Here is a 22,484-nt window from a genome sequence, read left to right as displayed (position 1 = left end):
TATCCAAAAAGAATGTCAGTGGCTCTTCGCTGTTGCCTACACATGTTCTGACATAGATTATTAGTACTGATTTTTTTAGGGCTGCCCCCAAATAGTCGACCAAGCACTGGTCGACCAAAATTTCATTGGTCGATTGGTTGCAGGAAAAAAAACAAAAACATTTGGAGCCGTGTCTTGTCAAAATTAAGTCAAAATCTATGTGACTGGCGGCTGGCATGTGTATAAAAGGCTGGAGGGCTTTTAATTTGAAGTGCCAGATACAGGAAGTCGTGACACTCACTCACTGTCAGTGTTTTTTTTTAACATGGCAGGTCCCTTCGACATCGCGGTTAGACAGTTAACAATTAATAGCCAACCATGTTGGGAAAGACGTCTAAAATATGGGATCATTTTGAAAAGAAGAAGGATGACCCCAAGAAGGTGACATGCAAACTTTGCAAGAAAAACTTCGCCTATCACTCCTCCACGACGAACATGATGTACCATCTTGAACATGTAAGTAGCCTAGCTACCTGCCCATGGCAGCCTGAACATTTGAAAGCAGAGATAAATACATTTTATTATTGTTATATGCGCTAGTATTAGACTATTCGTGTGTACTGGGGAAGCTAAATTATCCAGCTCACTGTGTTTTACTTATTGTGTAAATCTCTCTACAGGTGCATCCACTTTACTGCGTATATATATATATATATATATATATATATATATATATATATATATATACATATTAGGGCTGTCAAAGTAAACGCGTTAATAACGCGTTAACGCAACATCCTCTTAACGCCGTTAATTTTTTTAACGCGCGATTAACGCTCGGTATAAAAAAACAAAAAACAAAACGCGCATTGAAAGATTTACGGCCGTCAGTGGCACCTGTAGTCTTGATCCAGAGGGTGGCAGAAAGGGAATCAGAAGAAGATGCAGCAGGGTTGGCGGTTCGGGAAAAACACGGTGGACTGAAAAATGAGGAAATTGAGAAAGGACTTACCGTAAAATACCAATTAATAGCCGGGGGGTTTAGTTGTTTCAATCACTTAACAGACCAAAAGGCAATTTGGGACAGGCGTTTAATTCCTTCCTCACAATAATCCTGGATGAAAACATTACAAACTTCTCCAGCTTCTCGGTGAATTCTCTGGCATCCTCCTGTAAGTGAAGTTGTTGCGGCGGAGGAAACGATTTAGCCAATCAGCACTCGCTGCAAACTCCTCATCTCTGCTGTCACTCACGGTGGCGGACATTTGTTTCTCCATCGTCCTGATCATTCTGCGGGACACTCTCTCGTGGCGTGCCCGTTTGCTGATAACTCATCCCCGCATGTTTATCTCAGGCTCCTCGCTAGCCTTCTTCCTCCCTCCAGCAGGCAGCCTGGCCCTGTTGATGTCCTCCTCAGACAGACGCTCAAGCTCCGTTTCTCTCACTCTCTTCTGGTCGACAGAGAAACATCTAGCGGCTGCTTCTCCCGAGTTTTCCTCTGCATATTTTAACTGAAAGTTTGAATTTCAAGTGGTACTTTTTATTGTTTTGCTGCACCGGAGCCATGGCGATCATCATTGTGATACTGACTGACAGAAAGCAGCACACTGCGTGAAAAAGGCGAAGAAGAAAAACGTGCAGTGTCAGTGGTCACCTCTTCTTCCTTAATTTTTAAAAAATAAAAAATTAGACCCGACATTTATTTGGAACCAGCGGTTATTTACCAAAATATACATCTGCACCGGCGTTTAAAGGGACCCTGTGGATAATTGAAACCCATATATTATTTGGTCATTTACGGTATGAACGGCAAACTACTTTCGAAACACTGCCAGATGGTTCGGTCGATAGGACAAAAGTTATCTGCATGTACTATCGACATGAAATGAGTTACCATCGAAGTACATTGAGTCTCAAATATCACTTGCAAGCCAAACACACGGCAGATGCAGAGAGCCCTCCCCCCGCCAAAAATGTTCATAATGCAAGCAGATTTGCCCTTTCTTATGTTGTTAAAAGTATTAAGAACATTAAAAAATACATCAAGGTACATTTAGAACAGAAAAAAATGTGCCAAAAAAATTGCGATTAATTTGCGATTAATCGCGAGTTAACTATGGACAAAATGCGATTAATCGCGATTAAAAAAATTAATCGTTTGACAGCCCTAATATATATATATATATATATATATATATATATATATATATATATATATATATATATCAGAGGAGGCTCGTCCATAGAGGCAGAGGAGGTTGGTCCTCCTCTATTTTTGAGAGGCAAGAGGAAGATCAATTTTTTTTTTAAGAAAGAGTAACTGGTTGAAATAAATCCTTACCAAATCTCAGTATCATTTATAAAATATTATATATATATTATATCATAAAAAAAAAGTTTCTTCTTTGGAAGAAAATCCACTTAAAACGGTTCAACAGCGACAGCTGCAGACGGAGGAGACAGAGCAGTCTGTGAGAGGAGCAGGGAGCAGGAAGGTGGGGGCTAGAGGAGGACGGAGGGCTTCTGTCCTCCGTGGGAGGGATCTCCTTCCATTCACTCAATGCATTTAGGATTTTTTCATGCTGATCTATGATTGGCTAAGACACATAACATGACGCGCTAAGGGAGGACGTCCTCCCTTACCAATCAGCAACCAGAATACAAGATTGACAGCAGGTTGGTCCAATAACAGTTCCCAAATTTCATTCTCACATTTATACAACCGTAAACAAAAAATACTTCTATGTATTTTACAGCTTTCACTGCCAGCCATGCTCGGACAAGAAATATGGAGTTTTCAGCGATATTGGAATCGGTTTCAAAGGAAATATAAGCATATTTCTGAAAGAAAAAAAACTGTTTGGAGAAATCAGAGCGAAGCAGCCAGAAAGATAATTCATAGATTTCGTTTCGTTTGTCCAACTATAGGACATAATGTTAGCACAGTGGATAGAGCAGTTGCCTGCCATGCAGACGACTGGGGATCGAGTCCTGGAAGGGGTACACATTGGTATTTTTTTTGTCTAGTATATTAGCCATTTAATGAAATGTTTTTTAAAGAAGTCTTGTAAGTCATTGTTTTATTGCTTAATTTTCATTGAATATAAGAAAATGTATATGTATATATATGTGTGTGTGTGTGTGTGTGTGTGTGTGTGTGTGTGTGTGTATATGTATATATGTATTCGTAGATTAGTCGACTAATCGCTCTAAATGATGACCACTGGTCGACCAAGAAAATCCTTGGTTGGGGGTTCAGTGACAATTTTTTTTCCTTGGAGAGACTGTTGCTTTGCACATTTTGTTTTCCCTGATGCAGCCACCTTTTCGTCGATCCACTCCTCTGCAACATGCTTGTGTTTTCCACCCATATCTGGTCGAGCAGCATCCACCTGTTTGAAAAAATGCAAAAATGCAGTCCCAGAATTACTTTCAGAAATAACCACATTTATTGCCATTCACAGAGCGACTCAAACAATGAAGAATGGAGTGAGTGAGTGTGTGTCAGGGTTATTATATTTTGTTATTTTTATATTTTTTAAATGTTCATTAGTTTATTTTAATTTATTTTTTAATTTCAGTTTAGTTTTAATTAGTTTAACAAGTGAAAAAGACTTTTAGTTTGGTTTGTATCTAGGAATTTAATTTAATTTAGTTAAACTATAATAACCCTAGTAACGAGACATGTTCTCTTAGATTCATCCTTCTTATGTTCTTGGGTGGTAATAACTCCTCATACACGTCATCTTCCTTTCGCTGTGTGGCATTAAACAGCCTTCATACCGCCACAGAGGGCAGGTCTGTCCTCCTCCTCCTCACGACTCTGTAGCAACCAGCAGCCATTCATCCAGCGTGTGCTGAAGCGGCAGCAGCCTCGTCGTAGCCCCGGAGAGCAGCGATGTTTTCCTGCAGAGCAGCCTGGCAGAGGTGTGGGCCTTTGGCACGGAGAGCAGCCTACAGGTTGCCCCGGGATGGTGAGTTTACTCAGCCAGGATAAAGAGCTTTAAAACGAGGAAAAAACACTTATATTGTATGTTTTCAACGATCTCTCTGCCTGATGACGTTTCCTCTGCGCCGACTCCGGACTGTGACCGCTGCCTCCGATAGTACACGTTGTTCTCTTGTCAGCCCGAGTGCATGCAGCAGCGTGGTAATGGCTGCCCGTGAGATGTGAAGGTCAGCCGGGATGTCTAGTTGAAAGCCGGGGCAGGAGCGGCCGTCGTTAGCGCCGAGGTGTTCACTGTCTGTCAGACTGGACGTGAGGCGGCTGTCCGCGGGGACACGGTGCGGGACGGCGCGTGTCTCCTCTGAGGGTGGAGCAGAGGAGACACCGCAACGTGCTCACCTGCCGCGTCCCCCCTCCTCCATACGTTACTTTATAAACGGTACGCGTTACATTTTGAAGCCCCTCTAATGGAGGCCCGACAGCTCCTATAGGAGAGGAGACACGAGGGAGGCCCGCGGTGAGGTGTCCTCTCTCTGAAGGTGAAGCGTCCTCTGCTGTTGACGTGAACGTACAGCATGTATACATTATATACGTTAGACTATGACCTTCAACCAGGCCGCGGGGAAACATGGTGGCCGCTGTCAGTCACGTGGTCTGTCGGTATGTCAGTGTGTGTGTGTGTGTGTGTGTGTGTGTGTGTGTGTGTACGTACGTGTGATGTATAGAGGGCATACGTCCGCGGCTGCTGTTAGCTGTCGCCGGTGTGTGTCCGCAGCTCCTCTTCGTCCTTAAGTGACACACGGACACTCAATGTGTGGAGGCAGCCTGGTGATGGTGATGATGATGATGAAGGACAGGGTCTTCGTCATCACCACACACCGTCACTCTGTCCGGAGAAAGGTGTCCACGCGCGCTGACAGTCCCGTTAGCCTCCTGAAGGCTAACGTGAAGCTAACGTTACGTCAGTGCTGCAGTGGAGCAGATGTGACCTCGAGTCTGTCAGTGCAGCTAACGGTGTCCCAGGGTAAAGGCCCGGTCCAAAGAGGAAATGCCCTTTAGTGTAGTAGGCCCATTAGTGATGTCAGCTGTGTCTGGGTTAGCAGCTCAGGTGGAGCGGCCATTTAAAAAGCTCCACATCACAGAACCATCTCCTCCATGTTGACCGACCTGTCCTGCTGGCCTCTCCCCTCAGGCGCCCTCTTCAGCTGCCTGCTTCAGGAAACCTCCTGACGGAGCTGGGAGCCTATAAAAAGATGGGTGCGTGACATGCCTTCTCACGGGGGCTGTGCTCGCTGCCAGGCTCTGCTGGGGGCCCTTAAAGAGATTTACCTCGCTGTTGATGTCTCCACTGTGCAGCCAACATCCGTCCAGTGATGAGACACCGGCGAGCCCTCCTGGTCCTCAGTGGGCCCGTTAACCACAGCAGGGTATCATGGTATAATCCTGTGACCTGTTGACCTGCCCCCCCCCCCCCCCCCCCCCCCCCCATGGATTTCACCAACTTATCCCCCCTACCCCATACATTGACTTGAGCCGATTAACTGGTGTAAATAACAGGGTGGTGTCGGTGGAGCCATTCATGCTGGGTAACTTCCTGAAAGTCTGAGGAGGATAAAACACTCAGAACTGCACACAGTAACACTTCATTTCTACAAGAACAACCACATCATAATGTGTCTGTCACAGAAGGCATTAAGTCCGCCCTGTAGGGGGGAGCATGACGGTGCAGGAGATGAGTATTAGATCGGTTATACAGATATTTAACACTACAGTCAAGGTCACCTTACATCACTGAAATCATACAGTCAACGAACAGAACTCTTAGCTATAAGACATGTAAGAATAACGCATACAATAAGCAGAAACGCAGTAATGAAACATACAAAAAATTAAAATGACGGTAGAGTGCATACCTCCACCAACACCCATCATGTCCCTTTTAATTCAATCGAACCTAATCCAATATCAAATAAAACCTATTTCAATCCGCTGCATCTGGATTTCAGTTTACCTGCCACCTAAACACACCTGATTCTATTCATCAACATCCATGCTTTATTCCCAGAGGAATTAACAATATGTTTGAAAAATCTCATAATGTTGAAGAAAGTGAAAACAAATTCATTATTATGTTTGGGTTTGTTTTTTTTTTTGTGTAATCCTGCTGACAAATCGACAAACCAAACAGACAACGGTGAAAACATCACCTGCTTGCCGGAGGTAATGACAAAGCACCAGCAGCGTCAGCGTGCTGGGATTGTTGGAAGTGTGGATCTGTGGTGTTTGCAGAGGTTTTAATTGAAAGCTGATGTAAGCCGTGTTGGTGGGAGGCGTTGACTCTGGTCCAGGTTTTTTTTTATAGTAAACAAAGCTCGCTCGCCTGCATTTCTCTGTCCCGTCTGCAAAGAAAGCGCTGGGCCAAACTCTGGGACAAGTTGATTAAAATTGCCCGTCAACTGCTTTATCACTTGAAATCGCAGTACAAAGTTGTCCGCACCTCACTGCAGTATTTTAAAACTGCGAGCATAACGGACCCAAAACCAAACTGTGTCTCTTTCTTGAAGGGTGTGAATAAGTGAAGTTCCTTGCAGGCGCCAAACAAGTGCTGACAGGCTTATTTTTGGCAATCCAAATCTATGGCGCTAAATCCAATCAGAGGAGGAGGCATCGTGAGCCAGTAGAGCGCCTTAGGGTGCTCTCTCACCAATCCCTTTCTCACCGAGAGCCGAGGCTTATGGGTTCGCGCTGCACATTATTCCTTTTAACCCTTGTATTATGTTCGTTTCTCCCCCCTTACTTTGGTGTTCGCGGTCAAATTTGACCAGTCAGGTTTAACTGCTCTTATGTTACCACAAAAAAACATAATTAGAACATAATCATTTACCAAATGTTATTTAACACCCTTTAATGCTGTAAACAATGTTTCCAACTAGTTGTAAACATGCATAACTGCAGTGAATATACAAAGAATAGACACTGAAAATTATAATAATAATCAAAACGGAGACCAAATTCTCAGAACATCAGAAAAAATCATCATGAATAGTCATCTGTGTGTGTGTGTGTGGTGGTGTGTGTGTGTGTGTGTGTGCCACACAGGAGTGGCATTGTACAATCAGGTTGGAGTGTGCCTTGCAAACATAGGCATCACATTTGTAGCTAACTTGTTTTATTTATATTCTCTTGGAGGTCTACCTGGTCCAACTCTCTCCATGTGTCCCCAAACACACACTTCCCCCCCAGGTTTGTCATGTCCAGTATAATTTCCTCCATGGACTCTGGTAAAAAGAGTTGGAAGCTGGACTTGATGTCATCCAAATGAGATATTACGTATCGTGTTGGCCCTGGCATCATCCTTACAATGTTTTCCACTCTTGCTCTGCCTCCTCTGTCCTGGGAGGAAGAATACCAGAGCAAGTTGTTGCCCTTGGACTGGAATGTCACCTCAGGTGCCTCTTCTTCTCGTGCCTCTTCTGCATGTGCCTCTTCCTCTGGAATCTGTTGCATCCATCCATCTGTTGACTGGTCAGTCTCATAAAGGTCTGGATCAAAATCAGGATGGATGTCGTCTTCCATTACTGACACATCTTCCTCTATCTCCAGTTAAACTTCGATCTCGTCTTCATCTGATTCAAAAAATCGGTCCAGAGCCTCTTTGACAGTAAATTTCCTACTCATTGTGGTCACAGAGTCAAATGACAGAAAGGCACAAATAAAGTTTTATATAGGTTGTCTGGGAGAAGATAATCTATTTTGTAAAGTGTGGTTCACGTGTAGGGATGGGCACATAAGCATGGGAAAGAGATCAGTTCCTATAACAAACACCTAATTGTTGAGTTTGAAATGTGTAAGTCTGTATATATTGGACCTTTGAACAGGTTTGATACATTGTTAGGTCTGGAGAGTGTGTGTGGCTCCCAGGTGGGCATATAAGCGAGAGAAAGAGACAGTTTCCCATAAATGACATCTAATTCTTCAGTCAGGAATGTGTGGTACACGTGGGGGAATATATACTGTATATGTGCGTGTGTGGGTGTGTATGTGAGGGTGGGACGATGTTTGTGGTTGTGGATGTAGAAGTGTGTGTGTACATGGGGATGTTTTCCATCTAAGGAATGAACATAATCTAGTATTACCCATTCATTTCATATGCCGGTCAATTTTGACCGGGAACACCACAGGTGTTACAAAATTGATTAGATGACTCAAAATTCATTGAAAGTGCTGATCAGAAATTTTATATGTTCAAATGCCTAGTGTGGAGGATATCATAAAGCCTCGAGACAATCAGAAGAAAAATAAAATGTTTAGGATCTTATGAAGTTGTAAATCGGTCAGATTTGACCCGAACATCATAGGAGGGTTAAAGCCACGAGGGTCTGTCCAGGGTCCTCCACAGTGGGGACACGTAGAGGCAAAGCAGTTCAGGGAAATGCATGATTAATGTTGATTTAATCACCCGTTTGTTCCATCTGTGATCGGTCACTGAAAGGAGCTCCTCTAACGCCATGTGAACACAGTAAAGGCTCTGTAAGGGAAATCTTTAGAGTGATCAAATAATCTAATGTGTGTCCCTTAACCCCCTCCAGTTGTGCAGCGGCGGCAGATGTCATCGGTTCCTGGTGGTTCTGGGGAGAACATACTCTACACCCTGCTGTGTGGTGGAGCCTTCGTTGGTGCTGTGTCATACGTAAGTTATATTGTTACTAAAAGTTCATCTTTTCAGCGTCAACAAAATTGACACTGACAGACATGAGGTGAGGTCAACAGCTCAGACATTATATATTTTTTTGATTACCCAATTATAAGAAGTATGGCCACATTGTCAAATGATAATTTACACACAGTAGTTTTCAGGCCACTGTAGGAAAAAAAAAAAGACTTAACAGGTGTTATTTCGAAATTCTGCCACTAAATGGGGCCTCCCATCGCCCCCTTTCCATGAGTAGCATGCACCTGCATCAGAAGAGGCTGTGTTTTCAGGATCGCCTAGTCCTGACACAAATACTACTTACTTAACTGTCCAACTAGTTGTTCTGTCCAAACATTCACACTAAGGTCTGCAGAATACTGCTGATTTAACGTAACTGACACTCGGATCAAACGCATACATGCTTTATATGTTTGAATGAATGGTGGCTTGATTGAATTATCATAGTCATTGGGTCAACAATGAGTTAATGTAAGGACGTAGTTGGGTGAGCCAAAATGGTGCCCAGTCCCATCAACAATAAACTCATGTACAAAAAAGGCTATAAGTTTATGTGGCAAGCTATGCAAGCTACCAGATGATTTTTTTGTAACAGTGCCCTTAAGACTATAACAGTGAGCTAACGCTACACACACTTTGGTTAGCTAACATGAACTTTTTGATAATTTTTATTTAATTTGTAATTTAAACCATTTGTATTTTTTTTTCCCCACGTTCTTGTTAAATCTAGCTAAATACTCTGTTGGTCATGAAACTGCTGCCTCTTCTACTGCAGTAGCATAATACTGCGGTTGGTTACGCTAGCCCGCTTTGACGTTGCTAGCGTTGGCATGCGTTAACATTGCTAATGCTAGCTATCTAAGTGTGACCAGTACAGAATGTGGGGTGCATTCTGTCAAACTGTACCGTTTTTTACTTTGTTTTGTTTTCCACAAACTGGCAACTACATTCTTTAATGACAATGTAACAACAGTGTTTGCTTTACCATGCAGTTAGCCCCCTCCCCCCCCCAACACAACACAACCTCCCTCAACCTCTTTTTTTTTTTTGCGTCAGAATTCTGAAAAAATCTCAATTTCTAACAGTGGCTCTCATCATCCTCCTGTAGGTTTACATCCATGTGGCATGTGAATCTTTTTAAGTGAGGACTGAGTTCTAACGAGAAACATCAGATTGAAACTTGTTCCTCTGTCCACAGGCGTTTAGCACTGTGACCACAGACCACGCCCGGTTCAATGATCGCATTACAGAAATCAAAGCCAGACCCAAGACAGAGTGGGTACCTAAACCATGGCCACCCAAGAGTAAGTATGAATATACGAGTATGCCGTATGAATGTACAGACTTCTGGAGTAACTGCAGCTAATAATCATTTTGTCTCTGTGCTGTAGAAATGAAAAGGTGCTATAGAGTCATCTCTAGTTGTGTGAAGATCTTTTGATTGCTGTTTACCAACCCCTTTGCTAAATGGTTAAATCTGTCGGCTCAGTCTGGATCTCTACCATGATTAAAAAGAACTTAGAAATGGGAGCTTTCATGGATGATTCTAAAATTGTAAGATAAAAACTACTCCAGATATAACAGGTTAAATCCACTGCTAGATGAAATCACAATGACACAAACTGACCATCTGATAATGACGCACCCCATGTGGAGAACAGCACAGTGCTGTGCCTGGTTCTGCACTGTGTGAAGCCCAGTGGCTCATACTGTGGACAGCTCCTGGTGCTGAAATGAGAGCCAGCAAACCAGAAAACTCCAATTGTTTGTTTGACTGAAATTAGTGAAACAACAGTTTTACATCTGTCCAGCTCAGCCTCACATTGTGTGAAATAACTGAGTTCACCCTTAGCAAAGGATTGTGGGAATGTCCCAGATTATCCCCTGCTTATTTCAGCAGTGAGGGAACGCCACCAATGGAGAGACAGTCTGTTGGTAGAGTTGTCTCAGCAGCTTAGAGACACACACATACACACACTCACTTGCACTCACACACGCACTCACCCTCCTGTCCTGCCTGACTATTATAGAACCATGCTTATTCTATTAGTTGTCAAAGCCGAATCGGAATCAGCTTTGTTTGCCAAGTATGTGTTCACATGCAAGAAATGTGTCTGAGAAGTTGACAGTGCTTTAGAGAGAAGACTGCAGCAGCGCTACAGTCCCTGTATAACCCCCTCTCTTATACAGACTCATTTCCTCTCAATACAAACATCCCTGCAGCACACGCAACTGTGTATTCTGAATGTTATCTGTGTCATCACTGATGGTTGGCTTATTTTGTTCTGGCTAGCACACAACAGCCCGTGTGCAGTTGTAGATGGATGACATCAGTAGACTTGAACCATATCTGAGCAGTATGAATAAAGCAAACACATTGACGGTGAAGGGATCGCAGCAGCAGCAGCAGCAGCAGCAGCAGCAGCAGCAGCAGCAGCAGCGTCACTGTGTACAGTCTTAACGTATTGGAAGAGAGTGTTCAGAGTCGGTCACTGCTCACTGCGGGTATGACCCATTTCATCCAATGCAATAAGGAAGAATCACATCTCAGACAGAGCATCGAAAAATCGAGTTAGTTCCACAGAACAAAATTCAATTCACATTGAAATCTAACAGTCTTCCTGTTTAATAATCTTTGACAATAAGCACATCTACAGAGTTAAATGTCAATCAGTGTGGACCATTGAAACAAATGGTATTTTGTGTATTAAAATCATTGTTTTTAAGGCAGTAACAGGTTAATTGTTGCAGTGATCAACAGTAAGGAGTAGCTGTCCCTGATGCTAAAAACCCTACCAGAACTGAGAACGTTAATTTGGGCTTTCCTAATAAAACTAACTAAGTTTTCCAGACATTTCCTCACTGCCCAACACCAAAGCAGCTACTGTTGATGCAGCTTGTTTCTATGTGAAACTTACACTGATGTTTGTGTTTGCTTGCAGGGGCGGACGATGAAGAGGGTGAGTTGTGTCATCGCATCATTCATTGTCACTGCCTGAGAACTTCCTGACTGCATCACTGAAATGTTGACCTGAGGTCCAGGAAATGCTGGCTTGACTGTGCTTGTAATAATTCCACTTGCAGAGCCAGCTCATGATCCCACCAATCACTGAATGAGTTTAGCACTCTTAGGTCCAAGATTAGACCGTGGGAAGGAAACTAACTAAGTGTTGTAAACAGAAATGATGATATCTACACCTAATAGAATAATGTGATTGCAACAGCTGATAGTTGTCACATCCAACACAGCCTGGTGCATTATGAGTAAGAATTTAACACTAGACTGTCACTCAGTAGAGTGTATACCTTCTCCAAGGGCCAACGTCCCCTTTAATTCACTCAAGTCTCATCCAGTATCAAACTCTACACCCACACATCACTGCTGAACCATGATTGAAGATTTCCACATCTAGGATCCACATGAAAATGCACTCCAGCCTTCTGAATATGTCTGATTTCTTTTTTTTCATCAAGATCCATGCATGATCCCCAGATGAACGAACCGAAATGTTTCAAACAACCTATCTCACAATGTGGCCAAAACAGTTTTGACACATGTCCTCCCGTGCGACCTCTGTCTCACCTCTCCTCACTTTACCCTTCTGGCCCAAAGACTTGGTCACCAGATCAGTCCGTCCTCTCTCTCCCTCCCACTCTTCACTTTGTCCTTCACATTAGCACAGGTAGGCTAGGCTTTCAGTACAGAACAGATATATGCCTGTAGAAGACATGTCCGCTTCAAGTTGGACAAACTAGTGACGTTGCCCTACCTTCCTCATGACGAAGGCTTCTACTCATACGGCTTTCTCCATTAGCATTACCAGTGCATCCCGCTAGCAGCAACATTACCATCTTTCACATGCGTAGCCTCTGGTTGAATGTAGATTGACTTCATTGTGTAAAATGAACGTGGCTTTTTGGAAAGCTAAATCTTTTCTTCCCTTATCTCTAACTCTCTGTGTCTTTACTCTTTTCAGTGTAATGCTAAAGCTAAGGTCCTCTGTGGCCGCATGGATATTCGTCCTAGAACTGGACTCTTTGGATCTGAACGGAAAAACAAAACCCCTCTCTCCTCCTTTCCTGTACCGCTAAGAAAGAAAGAAAACGAGTCCTCTTCCGAGCCTAAAAACCTCTGGACATTACTGTGAAGGATATTGATCCGGTGCTCCCTTTCTGCGTTTTTGTTGCCTCTTGCTGCTAAATGTTAATGTGTAAATCTGTGAAGAGGATTAATGGACTTGACATCAGTATCCACAATCCAGTTTTGTCAATGTACTATATCATGTCTGGTTATAAATGTTAAAGAATTAACTTTGTTTTTGTGGGACATTAGCCAGTCGGTCAACCGCTGTGCAGAGCTGTAACTGCTAACACACTAGCATGCACTATTGTGAGTGATAGTAAACCATTAGCATTGTCCACAGGGCTCTGTTAGCTGATTTTTGGCCCTTTTATACATACATACATCTTAACATATATGTATCTTACTGTCAGTGGCCGTAATCTACTGTTGTTGACTCCACGCCTGTGACAGCCGTGGCTGGAGGCATTATGTCAGGCCATTACTCAACAATTGAAATGATGATAACTACACATTTTTACACAAATGTCTTGCACTGTGTAGGGCTGGGTACTGAACTCCGTACTTTTAAGGGTACTGAACAAATTTTGCAGTACTACAGAGGAGCGATTTATAATAAATTAACCGGTGCTATAGCTCTGTGCCTGAGTGCATGTTTACAGTGGTGTTATAGAGAGTGGGAGAGAAATTCCTCACCAACATGCTGTTTTGTTTAGTCAGTCAGTTTATAAGTATGTGTGGCAACACTGAAAAGCTGAGAATCTCCACTTTACACAAGTTGTTGATGCACATGAATGGGATTAGTGGTTCAGAACTCATCAAACATTTTCGAGCAATAGCTATTTCCAGCCGAAACCTGATAATAGATTTGGCAGTTTAAATCAGATCTTTGTATTTGATTATTACGTTTTGTTTTTTTTGTCTCATTTGCAACAGGAAAGTGTTTTGAATTCGCTCCAGCTACTATCACTCCCAATAGTCAGTGATCATGTGTTACGCATCAGAGTCAAAGTTGATCCCTGTCTCCCACAGCTTGGTGTGTTTTTTATGTTAAAGGTAAATGTAGAATGGTAGAATTCCGGAGTTAAAAATTAAAGACGCACAACCCCCTGGGCTGTCTCGGTGTCTGTCTCCCTGTCAGACTGACTTTCAGACTTCCAGATAACTGATAGCTTGTTAATCGGATGGTAAGAACCAAGATTCAACTTCACCCCCTCTATACCCTCCACCTTAACCTGCACTCCTCTCCCTCCTCTTCCCTGCCCTCCCTCCCTCTCGTCTCTCTCATGCCCCTCCCTGTCTTTGAATTTGCATGCACACGGTGTAGTAAAGTTGTCGCCCTCTGGGTCTTTTCAGGTGAAGTATTCCCTGAGGCAGTGGTAAGCTTTGGATTATTTCCGGATCGACTGGAGAATGTGATCAGCTCTCAGTAGCTGTGTTTCCATCCAACTGTCTGTCTCACTTTTTACACAGTTGATCGACTCCTGTTAGACATACACTGGAGTCTGACTTTCCAAGCAAGTTGAAAACATTTAACCATCACAATATCCAAATTATGGCCCAGGACTGCTGCTGCCATCCCATTTACATCAAAAACATCAGAGGTGTTGGCAGCAACCAGCCACTGTCTCAAATCGGAGACCTTCAGAAACTAATAGTGCCCTAAGCTACTTCAGATTTTGTGCACCTCCAATACTGTCAGGCTGTTGGATTTTTTTTTAAATGCAGCAAAGAATAATACCATTATTTTTTTTAAATGATCTCCACTGCTCAATAAGTCAGGGTCAAACATCAGCGTTTGTAGGTCTAGAACCCACTTTGCTTTAGTCCAGCTAAAACCAAAGTGCATTACACTGTCAGTCACTGCCACTGTCACTGCTGTTCAGTGTGCAGGATCCTTTTCCCACAGACTGCAAAAATGTAATTCAGTAACTACTTTTGAGTCATTATCAAAAGTTATTATTGGCATTACGAAACATTTTCATTGTCTTTTCCCTTGTTGTCGGTCTCACACCTTGGATGGAAACACAGCTACTGATAATATATGAATCTTGTTTAATATGTCTTTTTAAATATTCAATCAAAATATCTAACATTTGAGAAGAGATGTTTTGCCTTGTTGATCTTCTCACATGCAGCTTTTCAGACTCCATGTGTCTGTAAGATACACAGTGACTGCACCAGTGAACACTGTAGTTAATTAAGACTACTGGCTGCTCAGTGTAGAAGACAACAGAATGTTTATGCCCTGTCAGACAAACCAATGCTGTGACTAAAACTGTCCCCCTGGTTCTTGTGTTCCAGGAGAGGAGGAGGAGGAGGAGGAGGCAGCGGCTGAGGCTGAGGCTGAGGCTGAAGAGACCGGTGAAGAGGCTGGTGGAGAGGCTGAAGCTGCCGAGGAGGAGGCCCCTGCAGCTGACGATGGCGAGGCAGAAACTGTAGTGGAAGAAGTCGCCGAGGTTGTTGCAGAGGCTGCTGAGGTCGTCGCAGAGGTGGCTGAGGTTGTTGCCGAGGCTGCGCAGGAGGTGGAGGCGGTGGCAGAAGAAGTGGTCCAAGTGGCTGAAGCTGTTGAAGAGGCTGCCGAGGCCGTTGCAGAACCACCAGCTGTTGCTGCCGAGGAGCCCGAAAGCAATGGTACGACTTCTTCCTCTGAGGAGGAGGAGGCAGCTGCCTCCGACGCCTGAGGTTCCACACATTCACCACAGGGAGACACACGCACACTACCAGACGCACACTTGATCTCTAAACTACCTTAACTAAAGGGTCGGTGACAGTAGGTCTTTCCTCCCTCACAACACTGGAAACAATAACACTGGGAACTTCCAGGCCCTGTCTAGAACCACTAGAGGTTAGCTGCTTCTCCTCAGGTGCCCGGTTCACCTCTTACTGATCATTCTCTTCTGTCGTCCTAGAATTGTATATTTTCCCTTTTATTTATTGGCGTGGGTATAGGGGGCAGCATTGTGTGCATTTCTTCACACAAAGAGGACATGGGATTTTTTCCGGTGTGCAGAGTAAATTACTTTGTATGATGTCTATATTCGTTCAGATTATTATGTTCTAAAACGAGGGAGGCCATCTTTTCAGCAGGTTCCTCTTGATTTCCAGCTGAACACCACAGTAAGGTATTTATGTGAGGCTCATTTGCAGTTATGGGTGAAATAAATGTGATCACTCTCAACAAAAACATCATGCATGCAGATTGGCCCCGATATTGTACAGTAAACGGCACTAAACCATGTTTATTCCCCCATGAGAATACCACAAGCTGTATTATATCTGGTCCAACCAGCCACACACAACAAAAGCGACATTGCAAGAGAACGAGCAGGAACACCCCTCAAATGCTGTCATATCGTTGGTATCGCTTTGTTATGAAGCCCCTACTGCCATTCGATGAGATTTGGTAAAACGCTGTGTTTCCTTGATACAAACCTCTGTAATGTTGTAATACTTAATGCCAGTTATCACAGAGCAGGCGGATGCCTGTTTATCCTCAAACTGTGGTCTAGTTGTGTATATCCTTCAGTAAGATGAGATGGTTCTGAGATGAGATGTGTACAAACCCTGTAACTGCTGCAGTGTGTTAGTGTCCTCAAGTGTAATGTGAATCTGTCAGAAATCATACAGACATAATTAGACTATTTAGTGATTCAAACCATATGTGATCATATTTTTATTTTGCTTATAACTGGATAACGAGCACTGTGAACAATTTGCGGTAATTCATCGAGCCATACAATAAAGCTTTTCTCAAACTGGAAAGGTTTACTGCAGTCTTTGATTTGTCTGAATTGGTGTTATTGCAGTCATTTGTATTGGAGCCGTTTTAAATAAGGACATTTCTATCCATTCATTTCAGTTCAACAATTACATTTCAGTGCTTTTTTTTGTCTTCAGAGAACCACAAATTACCACATTAGTATATTCAACATGTGAGGGAATTGTATAAGTGAACTAACCCAACACAAGCATGATCTTTTCATTTATTAAGAGCATTTTCACCATCTCCTCGCCGCTCTCTGAATTCAACTCTGCTTTGCTGTACTGTGCATCACAAATACACTTCTGTATTCATCAAGACACAACCCCTCTGTTTGCACAGTGATCTACCTTAAAGTGAAGTATTTGCATGTTAAAGCTACATCTGTTCCATATGTATTGCTAAAAACCTGTCTGTACTTTGCAGTGAGGATTTGAAGGAGGCATGCTGGGCGATTGGTGTCATGCCTGCGTTTTTAAATGTTAAACTGAATTACACTCGATATGTTGGCATGGCTGATATTTTCCCATTCTAGCTTATGCCTCACATACTATACCAATACTGTTGTGTGTATGTTGACCATTAGTGACAAGAAATTGTAGTGCTAAATCACAGAGTGCTGACTGGGTATTTTTCAACAAAAAAAAGAAACCAGTAATATCCTATGTCTCAAAGACACTTCTTTAAAGCAACATTAGAATATTGCATGATTTGGCTCCAACACAGTCAGAGTGCAACACAACTGTCATAAATACAAATTCCAGGTCTCTGTAACAAATGTAATGTTAGCTACTAACTCGAATCAAACCTCAGCACGTCATAACAATCTTATGTCTTCAAATTGTACACTATGTGCTGAGCAATGCTCAGCTGTTTTGTGCTATGCAGCAGTCATAGTATGTACACGTTTTGCACACAACTAATTTAACATAATCTGAACCAGAGACAGTAATGCCTGGCTGTAACATGCTACAAGCTAAAGGGCTGACTGGGCTTATGATCAATAACTAGCGAGTTGACAACTTTGCTAACAGTCAAACATATACCCAGCTTATATCACTCACCATTCATCAGCAACAAGTCCAGCTCTGCGTCTGTCTGCAGCCTTTAATTTAGTGAAGCTGTAGCCAGTGACTAAAAGTGAGTCTGACATTCTGCGCTTCGGTTCTGGTGCACATTCCGGCTCTTCACCTAAAGACTTCCTCCTAGTGGTCCAAAGCTGCAGTGATAGCGGTGTGAACTCCAACACTTGCCGGCAGTGTCCGTGAGACTAGTAAAGCTAACTTGCAGCTACAGTAGCAGCAGTTACATGTTGTGATCAATGTGTAGACTTTCCGTTGGAAACTTTGTATATTTTTAATCTTTATATGGGAGTTCCTTTATTGGTTTGTTGCACTGCTCTCTTCAATTTCCACTACTGCCTGTTATCATTGCACTTGCATGTAGACACATCCACCACATTTGCTTCACTCAATTCTCTAACCTGAGACTGGACTCACAAATGCCCAACAAATTACATCATCTAACCACCCTAAGATGTGTAGACTAAATGTAGGAAAATATAACTTGAATATTAGTGATGTTTGGATGGCTGGACTTTGTCTTGCAGTGTTGCTGGCTGCTGCCTCTACTCTAGAAGTGCCGAAGATAGCTGAAGCAAGTGAAGGCTCGGCACCCGTTGTTGAAGACCTCAAAGATGAAGAGTCCCCAGCATCACTGGAGGAAAAGCCTGTTGAAGAAATGTCACCAGTAGAGGAAGCTCCTTCCCCAGTAGAGGAAGCTCCTTCCCCAGTAGAAGTTGCTGCACCAGTTGTCGAAGAGGCCCCCGCACCAGTTGTCGAAGAGGCCCCCGCACCAGTTGTCGAAGAGGCCCCCGCACCAGTTGTCGAAGAGGCCCCCGCACCAGTTGCCGAAGAGGCCCCCGCACCAGTTGTAGTAGAAGAGGCTCCCGCACCAGTTGTAGTAGAAGAGGCTCCCGCACCAGTTGTAGTAGAAGAGGCTCCCGCACCAGTTGTAGTAGAAGAGGCTCCCGCACCAGTTGTAGTAGAAGAGGCCCCCGCACCAGTGCCCGCACCAGTTGCCGAGGAGGTGCCCGCACCAGTTGCCGAGGAGGTGCCCGCACCAGTTGCCGAGGAGGTGCCCGCACCAGTTGCAGAGGAGGTGCCTGCACCAGTTGCCGAGGAGGTGCCCGCACCAGTTGCTGAGGAGGCCCTAGCAACAGTAGAGGTGGCATCAGTAGAAGAGACACCTGCACTAGTTGTTGAAGCTCCAGCACCAGTTGTTGAAGTTGCCTCTGCACCAGTCGAACCTGATGATACAGCAGCTCTAGTTGAAGAACCATTCACCACAACAGTTGTAGAAGCTGCAGCAGCCCCTGTTGCAGAAGTAGCCAGCCCTGTGGTGGAAGAACCAGCAGCGCCTGCAGAGACCCGGGCAGAAGATCCCAAGAGAGAGTACATTGTTGTGGTTTTGGAAGGAACCCCTAAAGCAGATAAACAGGCCAAGGTTCTGGGAGTAGGGCCCATTACTGGTAGAATCATCCCAGCTCCAGAAGACTACGATGCCCCTGCTTCTGAGGTACCAGATAAAATTTAAGATTCCATGTACAGATGTTGATCAGTATTTAAGTGATGAGGAGATTTCTCATCATTCCTAGCCTTAGATGTTGTGGGTTTGGGCCTGATTTAAATGACCATCCACCAGACAGCAGTTGCAGAGACAATGACTAGAAGTTTGTTGTTGCACGGTGCAACATTATTTCAGGAATGTATTTCAATGGTGCGTGAGATAGTTTTCCACGCTGGGTGAGATCAGTCTGTCAGAACGGCAGTTAGTAAAGTAGTTTGCTAACATACAACTACTGGACACACCACCAACGATGTCATCATGATGTTTCAACGTGGACTTCGTAAAAAGCCAATTTAGTAGACATTTCCTAACCCTAATTTGTAGAATTTAACAGCAATTTTGGGAATGAGCTGAATAGACCATTTTTTATTGCAAGGATGCTTCAGTATGAGATCTGTAAAGACGTTTTTACCCCTGCTTGTCTTCATCAGTGTGGACTATATAACTAACATGGATTTTAAACTCTGCTATTCAGGGTAGGCGACGTCTTCTTAGGATGCAAATGCAGTAGTTCCAACTAAGGTACTGAGCCTCTTATTATTTCTAACGTACCATTGTAGAGAAGGTTGCGGAGATAGTGTACCTGATATAGAATTAGACATGTCCACGTTCCTATACTTAAGGTTCAAATACACTGTAGGAATGTAGAAAATAAATGGAGTGTATTTCATACAGTGTATATTACTGTTGACCTATGTATTTCTGTCCCATCACAGTAAATGACCCATGAATGAAGACTCTATCCTGCAGAAGAAGAGGATGTGCCTTTCTCCTACACTTGCCCCCAGCCCCCAACTCAAAGGACACAAAGGGACTAATATGTCGTTCCATTGTAAGATGACCGTAGTGTAAGAAGCGTGGGACCATCATGCTAACATATTCATGGTGCCCCTACAGCCCGATTACTGTGACACTCCACTCTGACTTGCATGTCTTGACTCCGTAGTCCTCGCTGAGCCCTGTCAGTAGTTCAACACAACCCTAGTTTCGTCTCTTAGCCACCTCACTCTTTCAACAACCTGTTACTGTTGCAGACAAACTGAGCCATTCACCTCATTGTTTTCTTGTGTACTGCCTCAAAAATCACTCCAGTGGAAACCTTGATACTCCTCCCCACATCCTGTTAACCCGGTCACTGCCCAGCCACTTGTGATGTGAACCTACAGTGTTATCTCTTTAAAACGAGGGCTCTCCTGAGTCACCAGCATTCTTTACAGTACCCGACCTCAGGTTTTTTCCTCTGCTACTCCTGAACTGTTGCTCTGGTTTATCCTTTTAACGAAGAAACACTTTGAGCACACTGGCTCAGTAGCTACCTTGTTACCTCAGTTCTTTCTCTTGTCTTTTAAATCACACTACAGACCTCCTCTTGATGCTATCAAAATGTTACAGCTCCTAGGCAAACAACATGATTGCTGAGCCACTAACCTCACCAAACACATTATTTCTTGGAATTTGATCACCAAGACACCTGCTGTGAGACTAAACACACTTGTTTGCCCTTATGTTCTTCCTTACCAGCTAAACACACACGCACACACACTCTCTCTCTCTCTCTCTCTCTCTCTCTCTCTCTCTCTCTCTCTCTCTCTCTCTCTCTCTCTCTCTCTCTCTCTCTCTCTCTCTCTCTCTCTCTCTCTCTCTCTCTCTCTCTCTCACTCTCTCTCCTGGACTGCTCTCTTTCGGTTAGAATGTGTGTTTGGCAGCACCCTAGTTGGCGATGTCACAGCATGTATTTTCCCTTGACGGTTGTTGGATAACACCAGCTGTGACATCATGAATCGGGTGTGGCCACATAGGAAACGTTTAGACCCATAGAGGCCAGAGCAGCAGGTGTTTTTTTTTTTTTTTTCTTGTACAGATTTAGCATTGTTACCTTTTTAAGATTAGTTTGTTCCTCCTCGTTTTGCAGACAATCTAATGACTATACAGTGAATGTGGTACATCCTGATAATATGTTGAAACCTCATTTGCACCATCCATATTCAATCATTATCAAAGTCAGAAATCCCTTCTTGCATTCTAATTCTCCTCGTTCGTCAATGATGCTGATTCAAAGAGAAGGGAGACTGGTTTTGCCCAGACTGCGTCATGGATCTGTGAGGACGAGGTGTTAGGTGGGTTGGGGAATACTTACACTATCATGCTCTTTCACTTCTTTCTGTCTTTCGGGGAGCTCTTTATTCTAGCTGTGTGGATGTAATTGAAAGGCTTGCAGCAAGTATGAACAGTTGTGATACTGGTGTGACATGAAATGTGTGTGTTTGGGAAGTGTTGCAGTATGTCTGAAGAAAGGTCTCTGTGTGAAATGCTTCAACAGCTCTGTTGTACAGTCTTCCGTCAGTCCCTCTGTCATATTTTCTTCACCTTTACTTTTGAATTTCTGTCTTTCTTAGCCTGACATATGGTATTTTGAAATAGATCAGAAGTGAGGGAAGAACTGAACTTGACGTGAGTACGTATTTTAAAGAAATTAGATGTTAAAAATGATGTTGTCCTTGGTGCTCAAAGGCACGTGTCTCTCATAGGATGTAAGTGAGCGTGGCTGTTTCACACATGACTGTTTTTCTTGTTTTCGCAAAATAAAGAGGGATTAATATAATTTCTGTCTTTTTGTTATTAAACCAATTTTTCCCAAGAACACCTGAGCTGACATGATTGTGTGTGTGATGTTCTTCACAAAACCAAGCAAGAGATGAAGTTCACATTGACTTACTTTTATTTACAAATTGAGATGGATGGATAGATGGGCTTAATGACTTTAGTTTCAGTTACGTGAGCCCAAATAAATTGAAAACCTATTTTTGACCAGCCTCTGATTGATGAGATGCTACATAACCACAGGTCTTTTTTTTTTTTTTTTTTTTTTTTTTAACTCTAGTGTCGTCAGCATCACTTCATTTCATAAGTCCCCAAATGTCATGGTAAGTAGGACCAAGTGACATATATGAAATAACCCCACAATTACTGTAATTAACAAAAAATGACTCCATGATTTAATAATACCTTTTTTCCAACATGCAGTTCAAAAAAATGTCTGCTAATTTCTTTCAGGAACTTTCTTTTTTTTTTTTTAGCAATTTACATTTTCACCAATTCAATAATCAGACTCTGTGTCTGACTCACGCACATACCTAGGTACTAACATGGTTGAAAGTATGATTTTTTTCCCCGTTATTAGTTTATTTGCTAATGTTTCGTTGTCTCAAAATATAAAGAGTGACGCTTGAGTGGTGTGAAGACATTATTATTATTAGGGCTCAATTGGCAATTAAAGAATTACAATTTCAAAATGGGAAATTCATTTCTCGATTATGTTGTATTTGGTCGTAATTATAATTTTTCTGGTGGCTAACTGTAAAAGAACATTTAGGGA

The 22,484-nt window shown here is 43.1% G+C and overlaps 1 protein-coding gene across 3 annotated transcripts; it reads left to right on the top strand.

The window, feature by feature from the left end:
* The first annotated feature begins 3,763 nt into the window (after window positions 1-3,763).
* mgarpa (mitochondria localized glutamic acid rich protein a) lies at window positions 3,764-21,749 on the top strand. 3 transcript variants are annotated; one of them, XM_030395787.1, is made up of 8 exons: window positions 3,764-3,953; window positions 8,515-8,615; window positions 9,835-9,940; window positions 11,579-11,596; window positions 15,022-15,351; window positions 18,090-19,057; window positions 19,584-19,630; window positions 19,825-21,749. In XM_030395787.1, exons 1-7 carry the CDS (start codon window positions 3,878-3,880, stop codon window positions 19,617-19,619), a joined length of 1,635 nt encoding a protein of 544 aa, XP_030251647.1. In that variant the 5' UTR covers window positions 3,764-3,877; the 3' UTR covers window positions 19,620-19,630; window positions 19,825-21,749. The 3 variants fall into 3 exon arrangements, with proteins under 3 accessions (XP_030251647.1, XP_030251648.1, XP_030251649.1); XM_030395788.1 differs by lacking the exon at window positions 19,584-19,630 and having other exon boundaries at window positions 3,765-3,953; XM_030395789.1 differs by lacking the exons at window positions 15,022-15,351; window positions 18,090-19,057; window positions 19,584-19,630; window positions 19,825-21,749 and adding an exon at window positions 12,614-13,829 and having other exon boundaries at window positions 3,789-3,953.
* Window positions 21,750-22,484: the final 735 nt, after the last annotated feature.

Source organism: Sparus aurata, chromosome 18 (genome assembly GCF_900880675.1).
Source record: "Sparus aurata chromosome 18, fSpaAur1.1, whole genome shotgun sequence".
Taxonomy (NCBI): domain Eukaryota; kingdom Metazoa; phylum Chordata; class Actinopteri; order Spariformes; family Sparidae; genus Sparus; species Sparus aurata.
Note: the sequence above shows the minus strand (reverse complement) of the source record. Positions and strands in the feature narration are given on the sequence as shown.